The sequence below is a fragment of the Pelophylax lessonae genome (genome assembly GCF_965119305.1).
Source record: "Pelophylax lessonae genome assembly, chromosome: 4".
In the NCBI taxonomy this organism is placed as follows: Eukaryota; Metazoa; Chordata; class Amphibia; order Anura; family Ranidae; genus Pelophylax; species Pelophylax lessonae.
Window position 1 is genome coordinate 15,654,614 of NC_138771.1, and position 26,641 is coordinate 15,681,254.

At 42.5% G+C, this 26,641-nt stretch overlaps 1 protein-coding gene and 1 long non-coding RNA gene across 3 annotated transcripts in view; one reads left to right on the forward strand and one right to left on the reverse strand.

Moving 5' to 3' along the window:
- Nucleotides 1-26,641, reverse strand: part of SKOR1 (SKI family transcriptional corepressor 1) — an 83,906-nt gene that overhangs the window by 19,021 nt on the left and 38,244 nt on the right. The window contains exons 5-6 of one of the 2 annotated variants that reach the window (XM_082253006.1): nt 25,762-25,833; nt 8,321-8,395 (exon numbers count right to left, since the gene is read on the reverse strand). In XM_082253006.1, coding sequence (XP_082109132.1) covers nt 8,321-8,395; nt 25,762-25,833 — 147 coding nt within the window. The remainder of the gene's footprint in view (nt 1-8,320; nt 8,396-25,761; nt 25,834-26,641) is intronic. The other variant, XM_082253007.1, reaches the window with a different exon arrangement.
- The window catches only part of LOC309552212, a 603,675-nt gene continuing 596,784 nt past the window's right edge, over nt 19,751-26,641 (forward strand). Inside the window, exon 1 of the long non-coding RNA XR_014225131.1 lies at nt 19,751-19,965. This is a non-coding gene — a long non-coding RNA (uncharacterized lncRNA). The remainder of the gene's footprint in view (nt 19,966-26,641) is intronic.

Sequence of the window (26,641 nt, forward strand, 5' to 3'; positions counted from 1 at the left end):
AATGCAAAAACTGTGTGCCTAGGACAGCTGCCCCAAGTGTTCCCCTAAGACAAAGACTCTGTGCCAAGGATAGCTGCCCCTACCTCCCCCCCCTCCCTCAACACAAAGACACTGCATCTATGACAGCTGCCTTTCCTGCCCTCTTCTCCCCAACACAAAGACTATGTGGCCAAGACAGCTGCACCTACTATCCCCTTCCCCCAACACAAAAACTCAGTACCTAGGACAGCTCCCCCAAGTGCCAAGGATAGCTGCCCCTGCCCCCTCCCCAACACCAAGACACTGTATCCAGGACAGCTGCCCCTACTGAACCCCCCCCCCCACCAAACAAAGACTCTGCACCCAGGACAGCTACTCCTACTGCCCCCCCCCCCCCAAAACATCCAACACATAGACTCTGTGACCAGGACAGCTGCCCCTCCTGTCCCCTCTCCCATAGTCCTTGTCCTAACAGTAGTTATATGGGTATACTGCATATGGATACTGTGTATTATATTAAACCTGAATTGAATTGTGCAACCCAACTTAAAGGAGTTGTCTACTTTGTCTGACAACTCTACTGAACACAATGGAATTCCATGGCTGGAGCTCTGTCCCACACTGAGTACCTTAAAAGACCCAAGGAGCTAGGGGAACAAACGGCCATTCTAAAATGGCCAACAAGTGAAAAGATTACAGTAAACATGTATGTTGCAATGCCTTGCTCCATACCTTAGGTCTTACCAGTGAGTGAATGAATGGTATTAAGCACTATCTTGGTATGCTGTTTGTTTCCTAGCTGAATATTGTCCTGTACCATATTACCCCACTGCGATGGGGCATAATGCCTTGTAACTCCAAATGTCTACTATCGTTAAACTTTCAAAAACGACAGTTGAACAAAAAAAATTGACAATTCCTTTAAATTTTTTCTTATTTTTTTTTTAGATAGAGGGAAAAAGGATTAGAACCCCTGTCAGATTTTAATTGCCGTTGGTGTCCCCATTAAGGAAATTTCCTTCTCTCTGGGTGTACTGATCACCAATGTCATAGGCAATGAAAATGGGGATAAATCCAAAATTTTGAGCAGGAATGGAATATCTTCCAATGTGGACACTTGTTCCCATGACCTTATCTAAGGCTTGCACGGATGCCCAGGTAAAATAGGCAGGAAAGCCACGGTTTTAATGCCCCCAACTGCCCAGCCACAAGTTAACATGGCCATCACCTATGTTGGTACACACTGCCGCAGTCACAGGTTGCATTTGTCAGGCAGTACTGCTGCCAATCGCAATGCCTTCAAGTGAATGGGGTCCAAGTTCGGACTAAATTTGTGCTCACCCTTATTATTAGACCACTTCATAAATAATGACAAGCTAAAGGAGTTGCAAACCAAAAAAAAACTTTTCATTTGCTTAAAAGTACTTCTAAAGGCTAAAGGTTATTTTTTTACCTTAATGCATTCTATGAGTAGAGTCTCTCTCCGCCCTTTCCCTCCTAATTGGCTCAGAGACAGCAGCGGGAGGCGGGGCTGAGCTGCGCTCTATGCATCTATGGACACACAGAGACGGCTTGGGGGCAAGCCTATATGAGTGCCCCCATATCAGGTGGCTTGCTATGGTGGACAATCGGTGGAGGGGGAGGAGCCATGGGTGACGGCGAGAGACCAAAGAAGAGGAGGATCTGGGCTGCTCTGTGCAAAACCATTACACAGAGCAGGTGAGTATAACATATAGCAATAAAAAAATAATAATTTGAAACTCTTTAATCACTATAATATGTGCATGCAGATTTCTCTTTTGCAGAGGTTCATACAATTCATTCAGCATGAGTTCCTGCATTCCATGAATAAATAGCCCCCCTCTAGGATCAGTCATGTCTGCATACAAATACTCAGCCAATGGCAGACTGTCTTGATCTGATCATTATGTAGCCAAAGCGGTCTACCAGGAGGTCCAGGAATGCTGGAAACAGGAACAAGGCCACCCGTGTCACCAGCAGGGCTCAATACAGTATACTTATTGGATGTGTATACTTATTAACCACTTCAGCTCTGAAAAATCTACCCCCCCCCCCTAATGACCAGGCCATTTTTTGCCATACGGCACTGCATTATTTTAACTGACAATTGCTCGCCCGTGCAACTCTGTACCCAAAAAAAGTTTATGTCCTTTTTTTCCCACGAATAGAGCTTTCTTTTGGTGGTATTTGATCACCTCTGTGTTTTTATTTTATGCGTTTTAAACAAAAAAAAAAAAGGCAGACAATTCTGAAAAAAAAAAAGAATAATTGAAAAAATCAAATTTCTTTATCAATTTAGGCCAATATGTATTCTGCTACATAATTTGGTTAAAAATAAAAATCCCAATAAGTGTATATTGATTGGTGTGCGAAAATATTATAGCATCTACAAACTATGGGATATACTTTAATTAGTTTTATTTATTTAACTACTAACGGTGGTGGTTAGCGACTTATAGCGGGACTACGATATTGCGGCGGACATTCTGACACTAACTGACATTATTGACACTTTTTGAGAACCAGTGACACTAATACAGTGATCAGTGCTAAAAAAAAATATACACTGTCACTGTACTAATGACACTGGCTGGGAAGTGGTTAACATCAGGGATGATCAAAGGGTTTACTGTGTGCCTAGCCAGTGTTGTAGGTGATTTACTAGGGGAAGGCACGGATCAGTGTTCCTGCTTTGAAAAGACACAGGATCCATGCCTTCCCTCCTGTCAAAGCGGCGATATGCCTTGTTTACATAGGTAGACTGCAGTTCTGGGTCTCTGCAGGATGATCAGCGGGTGCCGGCAGACCTTGAGTCCGCGGTACCCTGCTGTGTATAATCACAGGGGGAGTGAGCCGGTGGCAGCGACAGTGGTGTATTTACAAAAGCTGACCGTTCTTCTCTCTCAGCGGGGAACGATCGCGGGTATCCGGTGGCAATCGGAGCCGCCTGCCCCCGTGCATCTGCATCCCCGCTGCCGAGCGGGGGGGGAGAGGGAGCACGCCGGCGCGCGCTCGCCCCCTAGCTGCGTAACTGCAGTGTAACTGCGGCAGGCGGTCGGGAAGTGGTTAGGATTATGAGATTATGTAACAGTGTAGAGGAAATGACTTGCCTAGGAATGAGGAAGTGTTTTCATGTCCTAGTTTACTGCAAATGTGCAGACTGATACAATGTCTGCAAATAAGCAATAGGTTCTAATTCGATTCTGGTAAGATGAGCACAGAGGGGGAGGTAATTGGAAGGGTTAAATGCACCCACCTATGGGAGGGAAATTATATTCTATCAAGAATCATGTGATATCCTGTACTGTGCACCATTGTATCCTGTAATCTGGGTTTATATAAAATGATTGTATGCAGAAATAAACTTTGAGCATCCTACCGACTTCCACTGCAGTGTGTTGGTGCTGGGCAGATTGAACAGAGGTAAGAGGTTAACCAGAGGCACATGGAATTGCCTGGTTCTGCGGGACCCCCCCCCCCCCCATCCCCTCCTACACCACCCCTCTCCCCCCCCCCCCCTTTTTTTTTTTTTCACTCTTGCGTTCTCCCCTCCTCCACTCTCTACCCCCCTCCCATTCCTATATACCCCTTTTTCTCCACTTTTCTCCCCCCTTTTACCTCCCCTCTCTTCCTTACGCTCTTCCCCCATAGATCTTTTGCAGCTCATCTTTCACATAGACCATGTATGTCCCACTTTACTGCCCATACTCTCTCACGATCCTACATGCTCCCCCAGGCTCCTTCACTTCCACCATGGTCGCTCACTGACTCCCTCTGGTGGGCGCTCCGGGGCTTCGGGCACAGTGTGATCCCCCTTGGGGGTGTCCGATTCCTGGGGACTGTACCTCCCTAGACCATCTATCTACTCACTGTGGGTAGGGTGGGCCCACTCTGAAGACCTCTTGGGCGCACTTATTTTAACGCTCATACATGGAAATTGTTCTCTAAAGTAGCTCATGTTGTAACCGACTCACACACCTCGCTTTATATTCTTTATACCTTACGGATGAGTTTGTTACTGTTACTGTTAATGTTGCCCATCTCTGTTATATAACCTTTCATGTATATGTTTTGCTTTACTCTGTATGCTTGAAAGAATTTTCAATAAACTGTTTACAAAAAAAAAAAAAAAAAGAGGTTAACCAGAGAATATAGGTAAAGTATAAGGTTAGAGTGTTTTACGGGTACTAATAGGTAAGGTCAGGGGCGTAACTACAGGGGCTGCAGGGGTTGCAATTGCAACCGGGCCCCATGCTCCAGGGGGGCCTGTGCGGCTCCCCTGTACACCTGGATAGGAGGGGCGGCGGGGGCGGCATGTAGAGAAATCACTGTCCTCCTTTTACTCCTACAGCTGCAGGAGGAAAATGGAGGAGATTGGTTCCTCTGTATGCTGCCCCCCGCCACTCCTCCTATCCAGTTCACTTGTGTTCTGCTGTCCCTGGGCCCCTGTGTGCTCTGCTGATCCCCCCCCCCCCCCCGGCTTCCTTCCTCCCCTCTCCTGCCGGCTGCTGCAGAGGATGTGTCACAATAGAGAACCAGGAAGGGATCAGTAAATATGTAATTTACCAGCTCCTTCCTTTTCTGAATGGACAGAGTTATAGTCAGTGACATTGTAAAAAAATAAAATGATAAAAAATAATACAATTAAAATACCAAAAAAATAAAAACTACTGACACCAGTGGGTGAAATTCCAGGATCTCAAAGGTCACACTTGTGACTGGGCCCTGGCATTCCACCACCGTGGGGACGCCCCAAGATGGCAGGAAGGGGGCCCTCTGCAGAACTTGTGAAAGGGTCCCTCTGTGGGACCGTAATAAAGGGCCCCAGGATCAGTGGGAAGAGCCCCAGGCTTGAAGGGAAGGGCCCTGGCCAGGGGTCCAGGGAGCCTTTCATGGTTTCTTGCACCGGGGCCCTGAAGGTTCTAGTTACGCCTATGGGTAAGGTGACCTATTAGGTAATTTCCTCAGTCCAAAGCACCTAGTGCAATTTCAGTAGGAACTGGCCAAATTCTGATCAATGTATGGGCACCCTGGTTGTACACAAGTCTGTCAATTTACTGACTGTGTTGATGGGGGAATCAAGCAAAATTCCATAATCTATGGCTTGCCTTATAGTCTATGCTGACACCAGACAATCTAGGAAAACGCAGAGCATGTTTCCCTATGAGACTGTGTAGAGGTGGGAGTGTGTCCATTCACTACACTCAGGTCTCAGATTACACTCAGCTCAGTGACATCGGTCCCTGCCCCCTGCCTTCTGAAGCTCAGAAATGCTGTGTAAGTTCTGGACTTTGAATAGCTGTAGAGAGGAGAGAGAGCTGCAGATAAACAGGTACAACCTATGTAGGGGATCACTGGGTATATGGAAGGGGTTACAACCACTTTAAAGGGACTTTAAAGTCATCTGACCACTGAGGGCAATGTTACAGTGACTCCTGTTAACCCCCCCCCCCCAGCAATGTATGCCCACCAATCCACTCACTGCCTCCCTGCTGCAGGAGCCCACCCCTGGGGAAGCTCTGGTGTCAGAGCTTACTTAATTGGATAATATCATTGTCCCACCCATGTGACAGTGTTCAGGCCTGATGATTGGCTGTTCAAGTCAGAGCATGGTCTGATGGAGGAGGTTACATGCTACCCCAAACCTAGAAACCCCGCTCCTTTGAAGCAAGGGCGTGGGTAAGCAGCATAGAAACATGAAGGGGCAAATATATATATATATTTGACTATGGTAATAGTTGCTCTTCTACACAAAAGGTATTTAGTGTATGACATGTAATAGATATTGTATGTAAAGCCTATTCACCTAATTCAAGCTCTTGGAGAAGGGGTGCCGAATTTAAATCTGAACCCCTGGTATAATGTATATTGTGAAACAGTGTATCAAAGTAACAGCACCACAGATATGCGTGCTAGCTATAAATGGCATGATGGACAGCTGCTGCTCCAATTATTGATATTATCAATAAAAACAGAGTTAAATATAGTATGAGCAGCATGGGTCCACACACCAACCTAAAATCTCCTCTGTGCGTACATATAAATAAAAATTCAAAGAGTGTAATCGTAAATCAAAAAATATTAATACTTCACTTATATCTTCTCTAGGTAATACCTAATTAGAAGGATACATACAAATGTGCATGACGAAACGCATAGGGTGGGGCAGGGACACTGACGTCACTGTGAAGAGGCGTTGGGATTTTATATTGCAATTTTATTGATGCCGTTTTTCACAATATTTTTCAGAGTTCATGGACTGTCACTGAAGCACTATCCATGAAAAAGAGATGAATCCAACCTTTCTAACCCTTGGAGATAAAACTCCTTGCTGGGAAAAATGTGCAAATGCACTACAGGGGACTCCTCCTATATCCAATTGATGGTGGACACTGATTGAGTACAGGTGTATGTGGGGGGTGGGGAGGGCTGCTCAACCTCGATAGTCTGGTCAGACCGAATACATAATAAACAGGCAAAAAATTTGGGGGAGCATTCAATTGGATATAGGAGGAGTCCCCTGTAGTGCATTTGCACATTTTTCCCAGCAAGGAGTTTTATCTCCAAGGGTTAGAAAGGTTGGATTCATCTCTTTTTCATGGATAGTGTAGGACCCACTGATAATGGGGTACTTTGACGCAGTAGTGGGCTTGAGCACGATATGGCCATATGGTGGGACCAAACCCCCATTTTTATTTATGGACTCTCTTCAGATTTGGTAGTAATTTCTTTTGCATTTGCGCGCTATTCTTTTTTAATATACATGTCTTTTGGTTCATAGCTGCAGCAGCTTTGGAAATACATGGGTATGCTCCCCCAAATTTTTTGCCTGATCTAGAAAAGGTATAAGTGAAGTTTTATTATTTTATGATTTACGATTACACTATCAATTTTAATTTAGATGTACTAGTATATTTGCACAGAGGTTTTTATTAGGTTGGTGTGTGGACCCACGCTACTCATACTATTTTTAACTATGATGTGTATTTGTATAGTTCTATTGGTTCAGCTTGGCACAATGTAAGTCTGTATATCTCATACCTTATGTGCCGCTGGGACAGCCGACAATCACTGTAGTAGTCGGCGCTGCTACAATGATAACCGCAATCTTCCAGATCCTCTGCTAAACAGTTTCCCTTCTCCACTCTGACCACAAGGGGTCACTCTCTTACTGTTGATTGTGACATCACCACCCCTCCTCTCCATTCTGTCCAATCAGAGAACACCTTGTACGTATTAAAAAAAATATATAAAGCGTTCTGTGAATGGTGGCAGTGTCAAGCAAGCGCCCTCCTGTGGTCAATGGGCAGAGGGGCAGCTACTTGGCACGGGACCTAGTTATTACTTTAGTATAGTGATGGAGAACCTTGGCATCCCAGATGTTTTGGAACTACATTTCCTATGATGCTCAACTACACTGCAGAGTGCATGAGCATCATGGGAAATGTAGTTTCAAAGCATCTGGGTTGCCAAGGTTCGCCATCACTGCTCTAGTATCTTCGACTACTGCAGTGATTATCAACTTCCCCAGCAGCCCCTCAGGTATGGGATAGGCTTATTCACACTGTGCCAAACTGGACCAATATAACCACACAATAAAGATTTTTCCTGGGGGTCTGTTAAAAAAAAAAAAAGAAATCTGCTGTGTGAATATCTCGAGCGTTCGCACAGCTGTCACAAATATTTACTGTCATTTGTGATCGTCAGCTCCATCTAGTGGCCATAATACGGAATTTTTGCTGAAACACTCCATTCAGGAAAATACTGCACTATGGCCACTAGATGGTGCAGACGAGCACGGTTACTCTGTAATCAGTTTATAATAACAGTTATCAGGAAATGCTCCCTGGCGGATCGCTATCTAGAGACTCACAAACACACACACATACAAACACGCACACACACATTCGATGAATGATAGATGCACGTGACAGTGTAGAATAGGAAAGCAAGAAAAAAAAAAAAAAACAAAGAAATGCAAAGGCATGAGTTTGCACAGGTGTGATGAATGCGGGTATTAAAGTGGAGCCCCAGCTGTACTTTTTTTTAGTTTTGGATAGAGTGGGGTTTTTACTGTTTCCTGTGTCCCTGTTAGGGGGGAATTCCTCGTCACTTCCTGTACCAATGGCACAACAGGAAGTAAGTCCCCAGTGAGAAATTTACCCTCACCTCCTGCTTCTGCGACATTGCAGTGGGAGCACAGACAACGAAACAGAGGTTATAACCCCTCCCCCGCTCTTTCCAAAATTCTTGTTAAAAAAAAAAATTGGCTAGAGATTCACTTTAAGATCCAGCAATGGTTTTGCAGTGAGCTAAATACCTTTTAGGCTTTGAAATTCCCGTTCTAGCTTTTTCCTTAAATCCATCTGCTCCATTAAAAGCTTCTGCAGCTCATCTGTGGAAAAGAATCCGTCAGTGAGGAAGTTTTTTTTCCATATAACACATGCACTCCCTGAAATCATCAGCCTGAAGTGTCAGCTCTGTGGTACAGGCAAGGTGGGCCTGCTTTGTATGGCAATTTACAATGCTGAAGGGTCATAACTCTCAACAACCACCAAAAAATATCCTTCATAATGACAGATGAAATCTGATTGGTTGGTGTAAGTTATGCCACTTCCCTGGATCATGAGAATTGCTATTTAAATACTTTATTGGATTTCTTGGTAAAATTTCAGGCCTCATGCTTATTGGACGTTTGGCCATCTGTCCTGGACACCTTTCCTCTGGGCAGCAGCGTTTTGGCCGCAAAAAATGCTTGTAAACACTTGTAAACGCGTTTAGGCGTGCTTGAATGTGTCGAGCGTTTGGGCGTTAATCAGGGTAGATTTGATTTAGATCAAGTCAATTTAAATCATTGGTAAAAAGGCTTGATTTAAATCAATTCGATTTAAATCATAATTTTCAAAGAGTAACTGTCATCTCTGTCCCGCAGTGGCTCCTCCTCTGACCCGCTGTCAACTCACCAACAGTCCCATTCACTTAATGGGACAGCTGGTGATGCGGCAGTGACACAACAAGGTGAGGGACGTGGTGGGAGCGGGTGAGTGGATCCCCGCTAACAGGCGCTGCCATCATGGATCTGAAATGACAGGTGCTCTTTAAATATAAGGACTTATTCTTGCTGGTAGTTACTGTGACATTGTGTGAATGCATCAATGCAGTGCATGTTATCTCAGCTTGCAGAGCTTGGATTCATTGAATGAGTTTACCAAAAATGTAAATATTGCAGAATATACAGCCTCATGCTACATAACTAAGCTCCATTTCATGCTGAATAAACAAAATTATTAATGTATCTTAAATAGAAAACTATCTTTAGATTTTTACTCCAAAAGCTTTGTATTAAAATAAATTTGATAAAAAAAAAAAAAAATCTGATTTCAATTTAACCACTTCTGGACCGGAAGGATTTGCCCCCTTAATGACCAGGCCCTATTTTGCGATTCGGTAATGCGTTATTTTAACAGACAATTGCGCGGTCATGCAACGCTGTACTCAAATGAAATTGATGTCCTTTTTTTTTCCCCACAAATGGGGCTTTCTTTTGGTGGTATTTGATCACCTGTGCAATTTTTTTTTTTTTTTTGCGCTATAAACAAAAAAAAGAGACAATTCTGAAAAAAAAAAAAAAACAATAATTTGACATTCCCCCAAAAAAATTAAAAAATCAAAATTTTTTAACATTTTAGACCAATTTGTTTTCTGCTACATACTGTATTTTTTGGTAAAAAAAAAAAATCGCAATAAGCATATTTTGATTGGTTTGTGCAAAAGTTATCGCGTCTACAAACTAGGGGAAAGATTTATGTCATTGTTATTGTTTTTTTTTTTTTTTACTAGTAATGGTGTCGATTTTTTGCGGGACTGCAACATGGCGGTGGACAGTTTGGACCGCTAACTGACATTTTTGACACTTTTGGGGGGACCAGTGACATTACGGTCAGCTGTGTTTACAATAGCTGACCGTCCTTCTCTCTCAGCGGGGAGTCCCCGCTGACAAAAAGGGGGCCGAAGCGCGGCAGCGCGCGCTCGCCCCCTAGCTGCAGGCGCGCGGCCGACGTAGACCTACGTTGGTTTGTGCAGGAGGGACTGCCTGCCGCAGTAAAACTGCGGCAGGCGGTCCGGAAGCAGTTAAATAACCAGATTTTTTTTCACAAAAAATCATCAATTTCTATCAACCCTGTCATTAATTAATTTAATTGACAAAAAAATAATAATTTAAAGTGATTGTAAAGTCTTGTTTTTTTTTCTATACTATAACAAACAATGTTATACTTACCTCCTCTGTGCAGTTGGTTTTGCACAGGGCAGCCCCGATCCTCTTGTTTTTGGGTCCCTCTTTGGTGGTCCTGGCCCCTCCCTCCTGCTGAGTGCCCCCACAGCAAGCAGCTTGCTATGGGGGGACCCGAACCGAGCCGCAGCTCCGTGTATCCATTCAGACATGGAGCTGCAGTTCGGCCCCGCCCCTCTGTCTTCTCATTGTCTAACTCAGTTTGATTGACAGCAGCGGGAGCCAATGGCACAGCTGCTGTGTCTCAGCCATTCAGGAAGGAGTGCTGAGGCACCCGTGGACATCGCTGGATCGAGATGGGTTCAGGTAAGTATTAGGGTGGGCTGCTACACACAGAAGGCTTTTAATCTTAAAGCAGAGAATGCACCTTCTGCCCTTACAACCAATGTTCCCTTTAAGCTGCGCGCATGCGCGGACACGCAGTCTAATTTAAGGTCCCGCGCAGCACAAATTCAGACCGCGCAGCCGCAGACGACGTGAAGGTAACCGGGTCGCGGTTTTACTGTGGCGGCCGGGGAGCAGAGCAGTGCGCCCCGAGCCTGCCCATTGTGTGACAATAGCGAATCAAAATTCGCTATTGTCACACGGATCCTCCTCCTGGCCAATCAGGGAGCGGGTCCTCCCGCTTCCTGATTGGCCGAAAGGCAAACCCCATGCCATTGGCCGAGGAGGCGGCAGGAGGACTGAGGAGACGCGGGGACTGAAGAGAAGCTGCTGTGAGGTAAGTGCATGGGTCTCGCGGGGGGGGGGGAACGCTGATTGGGGGCAATGCTGTGGGCACTCTGCATTGATTGGGGACAATGCTGTGGGCACTCTGAATTGATTGGGGGCAATGCTGTGGGCACTCTGCATTGATTGGGGACAATGCTGTGGGCACTCTGCATTGATTGGGGGCAATGCTGTGGACAGTGCACTCTGCATTGATTGGGGGCAATGCTGTGGGCACTCTGCATTAATTGGGGGCAATGCTGTGGGCACTCTGCATTGATTGGGGGCAATGCTGTGGGCATTCTGCATTGATTGGGGGCAATGCTGTGGGCACTCTGCATTGATTGGGGGCAATGCTGTGGGCACTCTGCATTTTTGATGAAATTGCTCAGTCTAAAGGTTTGCGCTCAGAAATTTTTTTATTTGCTCAGCACAGTAAAAACTTAGAGGGAACATTGCTTACAACCACATTAATTCTGGCCATTTAAGTGAATTAACACTCTAGTGATAAACGCCACTAGGGTTAGCGCACATTTAGATGCGTTTACATGCGTCAAGTGTTTTTCCAGCCAAAACGCTGCTGCTCTTGGACCCACTGCTAGTGGGGTTCTATTCTGCCTCTAAACTCCTCGGAATGTTTATGTGTGCATGGACACATAGGCTAACATGCAGAGGCATTTAGAGGCAAAAAAAAATTAAGATTCCCCTAACAGCCATGTTTAAAAACGTCCAGTGTGTATGAGGTCTTAAAGCAAACATTGGAGCCATTTTTAACATTTTAGCGCAGTTTATTTATTTTTTTACTTTATTGAAGTGCCACAAAATTACAATTTCACCTCTTGCCGCCCATGTAACATCCTGGGCCTAAACACCCACACACCACGCATGTCCGCCAATGGATCGCTGAGATTTCTGTGCTGAGAGCCCGCTTTTAGAGACAGTTCTGGCTCCCGATCGTGTGACTACTGTGACAGCAAATAACAGTGGTCACATGACCAGGCATACCTTCCCGCTGACGAGCTGCGGTACATTGACAGGAGGTGCTGTGAGCTGTGGAAAAATTCTGCATGTCTGCAGAACATAGCCGCTACATTGTGGTGTGAACATGGCAAATAGAATACAATTGTTTTTTTATGTGCCCTATTAGATATTTGTGTTGTGCAGAACAGTGCAAGTCACTGAATATAGTGTAGGAGCACAGTGTAGGATGCTTGCTGTTACCAGTGTGAGCCTCCTCTGTGTGTCTCTCAAAACCAGCGCCATTCCAGAACCAGAGCCTCTCAAAAACCAGTGCCACTCCAAAACTACAGCCTCTCAAAAACCAGTGCCACTCCAAAACTAGAGCCTTTCAAAAACCAGTGCCACTCCAAAACTAGAGCCTTTCAAAAACCAGTGCCACTCCAAAATTAGAACTTCAAAAAAAAAACAGTGCCACTCCAAAACTAGAGACATTCAAACACCAGTGCCACTCCAAAACTAGAACCTCTTGAAAACCAGTGCCACTTCAAAACTAGAGCCTCTCAAAAACCAGTGCCAACTCCAAAACTAGAGCCTTTCAAAAACCAGCACCACTTCTAAATTAGAGCATCTCAAAAAACAGTGCCACTCAAAAACTAGAGCCTTTCAAAAACCAGTACCACTTCTAAATTAGAGCCTCCCAAAAACCAGTGCCAACTCCAAAACCAGAGCCTCTCGAAAACCAGTGCCAACTCCAAAACTAGAGCCTCTCAAAAAACAGTGCCAACTTCAAAACCAGAGCCTCTCAAAAAACAGTGCCAACTCCAAAACTAGAGCCTCTTCAAAACCAGTGCCAACTCCAAAACTAGACCCTCTCAAAAAACCAGTGCCACTCCAAAACTAGAGCCTATCAAAAACAAGTGCCACTTCAAAAGTAGAGCCTCTCAAAAACCAGTGCCACTCCAAAATTTGAGCCTTTCAAAAACCAGTGCCACTCCAAAACTAGAGCTTAGCAAGAAACAGTGTCACTTCTAAATTAAAGCCTCTCAAAATCCAGTGCCTCTCCAAAACTAGAGCCTCTCAAAAACAAGAGCCAACTCCACAACTAGAGACTTGCAAACACTAGTGCCACACCAAAACTAGACCCTCTCAAAAACTAGTGCCACTCCAAAACTAGAACCTCTCAAAAAACAGTGCCAACTTCTAAACTTGAGCCTCTCAAAAAACAGTGTCACTCCAAAACTAGAGCCCCCTAAAAACCAGTGCAAACTCCAAAGCTAGAGCCTCTCAAAAACCAGTGCCAACTCCAAAACTAGAGCCTCCCAAAAACAATGCCACTCCAAAACAAATGCCTATCCAAATCTAGTGCCTATTTACAACTAGAGCCTCTCAAAAACCAGTACCAACTCCAAAACTAGAGCCTCTCAAAAACCAGTGCGATTCAAAACTAGAGCCTCTCAAAAACCAGTGCCACTCCAAAACTAGAGCCCATTAAAAACCAGTGCCAACTCCAAAGCTAGAGCCTTGCAAAAACCAGTGCCAACTCCAAAACTAGAGCCTCCCAAAAACAAAACCAATGCCTATCTAAAGCTAGTACCTCTTTACAACTAGAGCCTCTCAAAACCAGTTCAACTCCGAAACCAACGCCTATCCAAAACCAGTGCCTCTCCATAATTAAAGCCTCCCAAAAGCAGTGCCATTTCAAAACCAATACTTATCCAAAAACAGTTACTAAGGGCTTGACCTCGGGCCCGAGCCCCACAGACTGCCCTCCCGGTCCAAAAAGAGGGCCCTTTTTGGCTATGAAGGCATAACTATTGGGCAGAGGGCTGGCAGATGGATGGACTTGGCCATTTGTCAGGTAAAAGAAAGAAAGTTATGAGAAACTGGAGTCCACTAGAAGTGACCAAGGCAGCTCTACAAGGCAAGGCCCCCCTGGGTAGAGGGGACTGCCAGAAACAAGGAATTCACATGAAAACTGAGAAAAAGAGCGACCAAAAAGTCTTTTGAGTCCAAAATGCTTATGACCACATCTAAATTATCTGTAAATCTGACCTTCCAGACCCTCCCTAGTCACACAGGGGAGGGTGGGTAGTCTAGTTGTATTATGACCATGTAAGAAGGCGGATGAGGTTACTAACAGCTGCTACAGCCTGGACCTACATCTGACCTCCAGGTATGATGTGTATTATATTGTTATATTGGTTTAGCTTGGCACAATGTAAGTATATATATCTCATTCCTGAGGGGCCTCTGGGGACAGCTGACAATCACTGTAGTATTTGGCGCTACTACAGTTATACTGTAAACCTCCAAAACGGGTGTCCTACAGCACACGAATCACAGTGGCGCTCACTCCTCACTGCCATATTCATATAACACTTTATTCAATATATAAAAGTTCTCTGGACGAGGTTAAGATCGTGACAACACCGCCCCTTTTTTCCACCTCATCCAATTAGAGAATGCCTTGTAACTGAAAAAAGTAAAAGGCTTTCTTTGAACGATTACTGTGCCAAGTGAGCGCCCCCCTGTGGTCATGGCTATCAGTGTAACACCAACTACTACAATGATTGTCAGCTTCACTAGTGGGCCCTCAGGTATGAGATATACATAATGACCCAAATAACAGAACTTGAAGCACTGCTCAAAGTACTACAAAGCCTTCCCTGCAGTCCAAAGCACAGATCGGGTAAGCAATAAAGATCATACCATGGGATCTATTTGAACAAATTCTTAAGGCATTTGCACAGCTTTCACAAATAATTGCTGTAATTTGTGTAATGTGTTCACTTACTATGATCATCAGCGCCATCTAGTGGCTATAATAAGGTTTTTTCCTAAAAATACCCTAATCAGGAAAATATTGCATTATCGCCACTAGATGGAGTTGATGATCATAGGAGTGCTAATGACTGATACAGTTTGTAGTTCAATGTGTTATTCCAGGAGACAAAAAAACAAAAATTCTCTCTACTGTGCAGATATCCTAATGAATGGCGCTGAATATAAAAAATTACAAAGTGATAATACGTGTTGTAAAAATGAAACAACTCCCAGTAAATGCTGACAAGATTCCCTTCCAGCTGTTCTATTATCTGTCTGTATGTTTTCTGTGATAATTGTAAGGAACCATTATCCTACTGAACGAATGTACTGTGCGGAAGTAGAAATTTCATTTTTTTACACGAATAAACAAGTGACTTTGGAATAGAAAGCTAGTGGTGAATATAGAGCTTGCAAAGATCGTTTCCAGGCACACAACTTTCGTAGCTCAATCACAAATGTCATTAAAGGAAACCTGTACTGAGAAAAATATGGGTCAGCCATTAAAGACTGATTCCTGAAATGCTAGTTGCCTGGCTGTCTCTGGTTTTTAAACTTTTATTTATTCCTGAAGGGGACCAAACACATATTTGGTCCCCTTCAGGATCTGTGGCCCCATTGGGGATTAAAAGCCCATCTTTTGCCGCTTTTGTAGCTCTTCCCTATTCTTAAAACCAAATAATGGGCGTTCCTGTCGGGGGAGGTACAGCTAGCACAGAGCCACCGCCCCTTCTCTTAAAGAAGAACTCTCATTCCATTTTTTAAACGTTTATTTAATCTTGAAGGGGACAGAATGTATATTGTACTTGGTCCCGTTCAGATCTGTGGATTAAAAGCCCATCTTTTGCCGGTTGTAGCTCTTCCCCATTCTTAAAACCAAATAATGGGCGTTCCTGCCGGGGGAGGTACAGCTAGCGCTGAGCCACCGCCCCTTCTCGTAAAGAAGAACTGTCATTTACATTTTTTAAACTTTTATTCAATTTTGAAGGGGACCGAGTGCATATTGTACTTGGTCCCGTTCATATCTGTAGATTAAAAGTAGGGATCAACTGATTATCGGCAAAGCTGATTATCAGAGGGCCGATATTCACTTTTGCCGATATATCTGTATCGGCCCCGGAACTGGCCGATATTACCAATATTCCAAATATTGCTCATGTAAGGGTAAAATTATATCACGTAGCATAATTCTGTTTACAAATGTTATTGAATATGCCACTCACATATGTACAAAAGATATAAGCAATTCCACATTAGCAGATCTGCTGGCAGATTGGTATCTCTCACTCACTTGCCGTGACACCTGGGTGATACCGCTCCATCCGGCATACGATCTTGGAGGTCACGTAGTCATGGCGTGACCACGTGACCTCCAAGATCGTATGCCGGATGGAGCGGTATCACCCGGGTGTCACGGCAAGTGGGTGAGAGATGGAGCGGTATTGGGTGGGTGGGAGACGGAGCGGTATCGGGGGGTGGGAGATGGAGTGGGTGCCGGACGGAGTGGTATTGAGTTCTTTTGTGGGAGAGGTACGCCTAGCACTGAGCCCCCATCACCTCTCTCTATTCTGGTTGTTTTTTCAATAATATGAATGGATGATCAGTGCTGCCCCATCAATATAAAAAGATAAGTAAGCACTGCGGCTCTGTGTGATCTATCTGCGGGTGCTTGTACACATACGCAGCCCCAGCCAATTAATTAAGCCCCTCAGCACTGCACAATCTTTCACTTTTGTGAAAAAGTGATCAGTGCTGTTGCGACCAGTGCCATTTATGATGCAGTCCTGCACCACTGATCATTGATTCATGAAAGTGAAAGATCACCCAGTGTTGTGGGTCTGCGTGATCCATCTGTCGTGGCTGTATATGTGTACAATCATCGGCAGATAGACACACAACCCCACAGAGCTGAGTGATCTATTGTGAATGACAGCACTGGTCTCTAGTGTGGTCCCTGCGGCCAAAGACCAAAGTGAAAATAATGGAAAAAAGCCTAAAAAAGAAAATGAATGCAACACATCTAAGAATGAGTAAATTTCAATTTAATACATTTTTGTTTTGGGGCTTAATTTAGGAGAGTGGGTGGGGGCTCAGTGCTGGCAGTACCTCCTCCTACAGGAATGCTCATAATTTGGGTTTAAGTATGGGGTGGAGCTACAGTCAGCAAAAGACTTTTAATCCTCAATGGGGCACTTAATTTATTGATATATGCACTTGGTCCCTCTTGAGATTAAATACAAATTTAATGAGAGTGTTCTTTAAAAGAAAAAGTGGGGGCTGAGTGCTGGCAGTTCCTCCCCCTACAGGAATGCTCATAATTTGGGCTTACGTATGGGGTGGAGCTACAGTCCGCAAAAGACCTAAATGGGGCCACTAAATCTAACAGGTCCAAGTGCTATATGCACTTGGTCCCTCTTGAGAATAAATACAAATTCACAAAATTTAATGAGAGTGTTCTTTAAAAGAAGAGGTGGAGGCTGAGTGCTGGCAGTACCTCCCCCTACAGGAATGCTCATAATTTGGGTTTATGTATGGGGTGGAGCTACAGTCAGAAAAAGACTTTTAATTCTCAACGGGGCACTTAATTGAACAGGAACAAGTGCTATATGCACTTGATCCCTCTTGAGATTAAATAAAAGTTTACAAAATGTAATGAGAGTGTTCTTTAAGAGAGGAGGTGGGGGCTCAGTGCTGGCAGTACCTCCCCCCTCAAGAATGCTCATAATTTGGGCTTACTTATGGGGTGGAGCTACAGTCAGAAAAGACCTAAATGGGGCCACTGAATCAAACAGGTCTAAGTTCTATATGCACTTGGTCCCTCTTGAGATGAAATAAAAGTTTACAAAATTTATTGAGCGTGTTCTTTAAGAGAAGAGGTGGAGGCTGAGTGCTGGCTGTACCTCCCCCTACAGGAATGCTCATAATTTGGGATTACGTATGGGGTGGAGCTACAGTCCGCAAAAGACCTAAATGGGGCCACTAAATCTAACAGGTCCAAGTGCTATATGCACTTGGTCCCTCTTGAGATTAAATACATATTTAATGAGAGTGTTCTTTAAAAGAAAAAGTGGGGGCTGAGTGCTGGCAGTACCTCCCCCTACAGGAATGCTCATAATTTGGGCTTACGTATGGGGTGGAGCTACAGTCCGCAAAAGACCTAAATGGGGCCACTAAATCTAACAGGTCCAAGTGCTATATGCACTTGGTCCATCTTGAGAATAAATACAAATTCACAAAATTTAATAAGAGTGTTCTTTAAAAGAAGAGGTGGAGGCTGAGTGCTGGCAGTACCTCCCCCCTACAGGAATGCTCATAATTTGGGTTTATGTATGGGGTGGAGCTACAGTCAGCAAAGACTTTTAATCCTAAATTGGGCCCCTTAATCGAACTGGAACAAGTGCCACGGTATATGCACTTGGTCCCTCTCGAGATTAAATAAAAGTAAAAAAAATGTATTGAGTGTTCTTTAAGAGAGAAGGTGGGGGCTCAGAGCTGGCCATAACAACCCCCACCTCCTCCCCTCTACAGGAACACCTATAAATTGGGATGCAGCCACAGCCTGCAAAAGAAGGTCTTTTAATCCCCCATTGGGCCACTAAATTGATAATATTGGTTGAACTAGGTGGATTTGTGTCTTTTTTCAAGCAGACTAACTTTGTAACTATGATCTAATAATTCTGCCTCCTTGCTAGCAGCGTTGTCGGACAGCAGGGGAAAACTGTCCAACCATGCTGCTTGGAAACAGCAGGACAGACTCCAATTAGTCCCAGTGCTACAGGCTACTTGGCCCCCAAATCTAAAAAATATCTCGTGAGACGTCATCTTTAATATTTTGTGAGTCACTGGCCCAGAAGAACACTGCAGATTAGAAAGTCAGAGCAAAGGCACAACCCCTGTTTTGCATACTTGCTCCAGGCAGCGTCACAAAGTATTGGATCGGCATGGCAGCCAGGCAGCTAGCATTTTCAGCAGAGGTCTGCAATGGCCGTCTCCACATTATCTCTGTACAGGTTTATCTTTAATGTCTCGTTCATCACCATTCACCTTCTGTTATCTGACTCGGGCATGATACATGTGACGGACAATATAAAAAAAAGGACAAGATCTCCTCTTGTTTATGTATGTCTAAAATGTACATAAGGGGCACCTGTGAGTCCCCCAATATATGCCAATCACACGGCGTCTAAAGTGCTGGGTAACTGGGTACAGTCTATGGATTTCCTAGCTTCCCACTTCAGCTAGAAAAGGGTTAAATCTGACCTCCATGTATGATGTATATTGTATAGTTATATTGGTCCAGCTTGGCACGATGTACAGTACCTGGAAAAAGTATTCACACCCCTTGAAATTTTCCACATTTTGTAATGTTACAACCAAAAACAGAAATGTATTTTATTGGGATTTTATGTGATAGACCGACACAAAGTGACACCTAATTGTGAAGTGGAAGGAAAATGATAAATGGTTTTCACAATTTGTTACAAATAAATATGTGAAAAGTGTGGCGTGCATTTGTATTCAGCCCCCTTTACTCTGATACCCCTAACTAAAATCTAGTGGAACCAATTGCCTTCAGAAGTCACGTAAATAGAGTCCCCCTGTGTGTTATATATTCTCAGTATAAACACAGCTGTCCTGTGAAGCCCTCAGAGGTTTGTTAGAGAACCTTAGTGAACAAACAGCATCATAAAAGGCCAAGGAACACAGCAGACAGGTCAGGGATAAAGTTGTGGAGAAGAGTAAAGCAGGGTTAGGTGATAAAAAAATATCCCAAGCTTTGAACATCTCACGGAGCGCTGTTCAATCCATCATGGGAAAATAGAAAGAGTATGGCACAACTGCAACCCTACCAAGACATGGCCGACCACCTAAACTGACCGGCCGGGCAAGGAGAGCATTCATCAGAGAAGCAAGCCAAGAGGCCCATGGGAACTCTGGAGGAGCTGCAGAGATCCACAGGTGGGAGAATCTGTCCACAGGACAACTATTAGTCGTGCGCTCCACAAATCTGTCCTTTATGGAAGAGTGAGAAGAAGAAAGCCATTGGTGGAAGAAAACCATAAGAAGTCCTGATTGCAGTTTATGAGAAGCCATGTGGGGGACACAGCAAACATGTGGAGGAAGGAGCTCTGGTCAGATGAGACCAAAATTTAACTTTTTGGCCTAAAAATAAAACGCTATGTGTTGGGGAAAACTAACACAGCACATCACCCTGAACACACAATCCCCACTGTGAAACATGGTGGTGGCAGCATCATGTTGTGGGGATGCTTTTCTTCAGCAGGGACAGGGAAGCTGGTCAGAGTTGATGGGAAGATGGATGGAGCCAAATACAGGGAAATCTTATAAGAAAACCTGTTAGAGTCTGCAAAAGACTTGAGACTGGGGCGGAGGTTCACCTTCCAGCAGGACAACGACCCGAAACATCCAGCCAGAGCTACAATGGAATGGTTTACATCAAAGCATATTTATGTGCTAGAATGGCCCAGTCACAGCCCAGACCTAAATCACATTGAGAATCTGTGGCAAGACTTGACAATTGTTATTCACAGACGCTCTCCATCCAATCTGATAGAGCTTGAGATATTTTGCAAAGAAGAATGGGCAAAAATGTCCTCTCTAGATGTGCAAAGCTGGTAGAGACATCCCCAAAAAGACTTGCAGCTGTAATTGCAGGGAAAGGCGGTTCTACAAAGTATTGACTCCGGGGGGTGAATACAAATGCAGCCACACTTTTCACAGATTTATTTGTAAAAAAATTTTGAAAACCATTTATAATTTTTCTTCCACTTCACAATTATGTTCCACTTTGTGTTGGTCTATCACATAAAATCCCAATAAAATACATTCACGTTTTTGGTTGTAACATAAAAAAAATGTGGAGAATTTCAAGAGGTGTGAATACTTTTGCAAGGCACTGTAAGTATGTATATCTCATACCGGAGAGGCCGCTGACAATCATTGTAGTAGTTGGTGGTACTGCAGTGATAGCCATGACCGGGCATACAGTGCTCTTCCTTCCCCTGACTATTCCAGCAATAGTACAGTGCAGAAATAGTGTCATTCACTCTCCCTTTCCTCTCTCCTTTTCCAATCACAAAACATCTTGCATTCTGTTCACAGGATACATGTTATTTTGTGAATGGATCATGTAATTTATCCACCCCTCCTCATCCATTCACAATGCCTGGCAATATATAAACAAAATATAAGACATTTGCAAAAGGAACAGGGGAGAAGAAGGAGAGAGTGAACAACACAATATCTTATTGTCCATTCACAGAATTCATTGTGTCCTGTGAAAAGAATACAAGACAATGGAAGAGGAGAGAGAAAAGGAAAAAGTGAACAACACAATCTCCACTTGTCCATTCACAGAATTCCTTGTTTCCTGTGAAAAGAATACAAGACGTTTTATGAATGGAAGAGGAGAGAGGAATGGGAGAGTGAATGACGTGAAGGACCTCATCCATTCCCAGAATGCCTTCTACTGTGTGAACAGAATATAAGACATTTGTGAATGAAAGAGGAGAGAGGAAAGGGGGGAGTGAAGGTTCACATTATACAGGTGCATTGGTGTGCACTGCATAAAAATTGAATAATACAATAAATAAATAAAATTGAAATATAAATGAAATAAAATATAAGTTAATAAAAAAAATAATAATTTAAATAAAAATATGAATAATATGAAAATAAATATAATATAAATATAATATACATACAATTGAATACAATAAATAAATAAAAATGAAACATAATAAAAAATAAAAAATAAATAAAATGATTTAAATATAAATATAAATAATATTGAAGTAAATAAAATAAAATATAAATAAAATATAATATAAATATAATACACATAAAATAAATAAAAAATATAAATTATACAAAATAAATATATATAAATTTATATATACAAATAAAATAAAAATGTTAAAAAAATGCACCACACCTCACAGTTAATATGCTCATAAAGATGTTCACATTATACAGGTGCATTGGCGTGCAAAAAAATGGTATAGTAAAATAAATAAATAAATAAAATGAAGTATAATCGAAATAAAATAAAAATAAATAAATAAAAATGATTTTAATAAAAATATAAATAATATAAAAATAAAAAAATCTAACATATAAATTTATATATACAAATAAAATACAAAATGTTAAAAAAATGCACCACACCTCACAATAAATATGCTCATAAAGATGTTCACATTATACAGGTGCATTGGCGTGCAAATATGGTATAGTAAAATAAATAAATAAATAAATAAAAATGAAGTATAATCTAAATAAACTATAAATAAATAAATAAAAATAATTTTAATAAAAATATAAATAATATAAAAATAAATAAAATCAAACATAAAATATAATATAAATGTGATACACATGAAATAAAAATAAAAATGCAAAAATAATGCAGCGCACCTCACAATAATGAGCATCACTGTACACTGTACACTGTGCATGGACATGTACATTTGAATGGAATGTTGTTTTACTGAAATTCATTAAAGTTAAAAAAAAAAAATGTAAACCCTAAAATGTGTTGCTACCACACATCACACTGACCATACTGAATGCACACCGCTGTGCACATGATTTATGGACCATAGTGCAAGCCCACTGGTGTGAGCTGGACCTTAAAGCTAATGTCAATGCAAAAATATAAAGACATAGCTCAGCAGAGAAATCCCCTGTATGTGCAATACAAAACCTTCACAATACATTTAAAAAATAAAAATAAAAAATAAACGCGATCCGTCTGCCCTGCTTTATGTTTAAAACACGCAGGCGGTTTAGCCTTATTTTTACTGCTCCCCATTGATGATGTGTTTAGGATGCAGCTACAAAGTGTTAAGGGTCGTCAGGATGAGCAAAAAATGTGCAGCGCATCTGAAACACTATAGGCGCGTTAGTGCACATTAAAGGCAGCACCTAAGCTAAAAGGGATCACTACAAACACTTAAGATGGTAACATGTGAAATAGTCAATGACAAAGATTTGCTGCGCAAACACTTAGTAGACATAAATTACAAATGAAAACATTTGTGGCAACTGGAAGGACAACAATCAGCTTCAGTTACTGAAAGATAAAAGGTCTCAACGGCGTACAAAGTGCAACCGCGCAATGAGTGACCTAATAAATCTCCCCTAAAATCGTACATTTTTGCAACTAAATAGATATAAATTTTATTTTTTTTGGACGTTATGAACCTATGATATCTGAATCGGCATGTCTTTTTGTCACTGTGTTTTGCACATATATTACCATTAACCATTTAAGCCCCGGAAGATTTTACCCCCTTCCTGACTATTTTGCGATTCGGCACTGCGTGACTTTAACGGACAATTGCGCGGTCGTGCGACGCTGTACCTAAACGAATTTGACGTCCTTTTTTTCCCACAAACAGAGTATTTGATCACCTCTGCGATTTTTTGATCATGCGATATAAACAAAGAAAGAGCGTCCATTTTGCAAAAATAACAATATTTTTCACATTTTTTTATATGAAATCCCCCCCCAAAAAATGTAAAAATTGAAATTTTTTAACATTTTCGGCCAATTTGTTTTATGCTACATATGTTTGGTAAAAAAAAAATCGTTTTTTTTTAACGCGTAATGGCGGCGATCTGCGATTTTTTTTGCGATACTGCGACATTGCGGCGGACAGATCGGACCCTTGACTGACATTTTTGACACTTTTGGGGTTACCAGTGACATTTCTACAGTAATCAGTTCTATACATATGCACTGTTACTGTAAAATTACACTGGCAGTGAAGGGGTTAACTTTTTTTTGAGAGGGAGGGGTTATGTGCGTCCCTAGGGGCGTGCTTCTAACTGTGATTGGCTGTGGCTTGAGCTGTAGGAACAATGATCAACGGTCCTACATAGTAGAACCGTATGATCACTATTCCTACACAGGGGAGAATGACAGGCGGCTTCTTTACATCAGCGGCCTGCCTTTCTCCCTCTCCACCGACGATCGCGAGTGACCGGCGGACATCGGGTCCGCCGGTCACACGCGCGGGGGGGTCCGTGACCGTGCGGGAGCGCGCCTCCGGCGGCGCGCGCTCGCTCCTGGGACCCTCACAGGCTAGCGACGTAGTACTACGTCGCTAGCCTGTGAGGGGCTGACCGCCGCAGTAAATAGTCGTGCGGCGGTCGGCAAGCGGTTAATTTATATATATTTTTTTTTAATGTATTTATTCACATATATAGTGATTCACTTTAACCACTGGCCGACCGGCTGCGCGAACCGGCATATAAGTACGTCGCTTTGCGGGGGCGCTCCTGGGGGCGCGCGTACGCTGCCGAGGCACCCGCAAGGAACCCGCGAGGCACCTTCGATCACTCCCCGGGGAGAGAAAACGACGGTCTGCTGTTGTAAACATAGCAGACCGTTGTTCTCTCTGGAATGAACACAGAGCTCCTGTGATCCTTCAATTTAGGATCACAGGTCTCTGTTATGATTCCACAAGCCCCTCCCCCTCACAGTTAGACAACACCCCTAGGCATACACTTAACTCTTTGATCGCCCCTGGGTTAACCCCCTCCCTGTCAGTGTCATTATTACAGTAACAGTGCATATTGTTAGCACTGATTACTGTAGTAATGTCACTGGTACCCCCAAAAGTATCAAAAATGTCAGTTAGGGGTCCAATCTGTCTGCCGTTGTAAACACAGCAGACCGTTGTTCTCTCTCTGGAATGAACACAGAGCACCAGTGATCCTTCTATTTAGGATCACATGTCTCTGTGTTGATTCCACAAGCCCCTCCCCCTCACAGTTAGAAAACACCCCCTAGGCATATACTTAACCCTTTGATCGCTCCTGAGTTAACCCCCTCCCTGCCATTGTCATTATTACAGTAACAGTACATATTTTAGCACCAACTACTGTAGTAATGTTACTGGTCCCCCCAAAAATGTCAGTTAGGGGTCCGATCTGTCCACTGCAACTTCGAAGTCCCGCTAAAAATCGCTGATCACCACCATTACTAGTAAAAAAAATATAAATAAATAATAAAAATGACATAAATCTTTCCCCTAGTTTGTAGACGCGATAACTTTTGCGCAAACCAATCAAAATACACTTATTGGGATTTTATTTACCAAAAATTTGTAGCAGAATACAAATTGGCCTAAATGATGAAAAAATTAGATTTTTACTTTTTTTTTATTGGGAATGTTGTATATCAGAATGTAAAAAATATATATATTTTTTTTCAAAATTGTTGCTATTTTTGATTATAGTGCAAAAAATAGAAATCGCAGAGGTGATCAAATACCACCAAAAGAAAGCTCTATTTGTGGGGGGAAAAAGGACATCAATTGTATTTGTGTACAGCGTCGCACGACCACGCAATTTTCCCTTAAAATAACGCAGTGTCGAATCACAAAAAAATGGCCTGGTCATTAAGGGGGTAAAACCTTCCGGTCCAGAAGTTGTTAATTGATGCATTTTTAATGTAAAAGCACATTAATGATGGAATTATGGCATTTATCTGTTTTGTTGCAAAAATGTAAGATTTTAAGGGAGATTTTATAAGTCACGATTACACCTTGTACAACTTAGTAGACATAAGACAGGGAGGTATAAAGCAGTCAATAAGCCTGTACGAGCAGGGGGAAGAGGCGCTGATGTCACTGGAGGGAACGGTACATTGCCACTTTATTGTGGCACCACTGCCCACAGAAAATGTTACCCAGACTGGAACCAAAAATGGCTGCTATGTAAAGAGCGCTGACTACACAGAAATAATGTGATCAGTATTGATTGGGGCCAAATATTGCTAAAGATGAAAAAAAAACAATTGTCTTAACCTGCACTTTCATTTTCTAAATAAATAAATATATATATATATATATATATATATATATATATATATATATTATTTATTAATTTTTTATAATAAATAATAAAATATAACAACAAAAAAAAAAGAGAATAGTCAGTATACCCACCTTTTGCCATGTTCTCAATGTCTTTTTCTACAAACTGTGTCCCAGTGACATCGATCGGACTGTCTTCTTCCCCTAGGAGTATAAAGAACATGTATAGTAATACTTCCTTAAAGAAAAGATACAAATTGTCTTTTATTAGTTAAAAAAAAGTAACAGTTACAGTAGAACAATCAATTTAAAGTGTAGTCATGGCCAAAATCCTATACTTATTTCCACATTGTATTTCCATTATGTCTATCCTCCACCTAATATTTTGAACCTCCTAGGAAGTATGTAAACTTACTGTGAAGATCCCACACATTTACTTCCTTGATTTCTGTGACATGTAGTCACTATGCCCTGTGACTAGGCACTGCTGTTTCCCCTTCTGGGGGGAGGAGTTTTAGGAGGCAGAGTCAGTACATGAATTACGCAAGGTACCATTGGATATGTAGTCAGAGCTGTCTTTAATGCTGAATGTACCCTTGGCAATCCCCCCCCCCCCACAATGCAGTTTTGCTCTCCACCCCAACATCCCAAAAAACAAGCACACACATAAATCTATCTAAAAATACATTAATAATGAATATATAAAGAACTGATCCACACTAACTGATTGGACCAGGCTCACTAATGCTAGAGGTTGCTAAAGGTTACTGCACATCCTCACCACTCACTGATTGGTTGCTAGTAAGTTACTGCACATCCTTACAGCTCACTGATTGGTTGCTAGAGGTTACTGCACATTCTTACAGCTCACTGATTGGTTGCTAGAGGTTACTGCACATCCTTACCGCTCACTGATTGGTTGCTAGAAGTTACTTCACATCCTTACCACTCACTGATTGGTTGCTAGAGATTATTGAACAATATTACTGCTCACTGATTGGTTGCTAGTAAG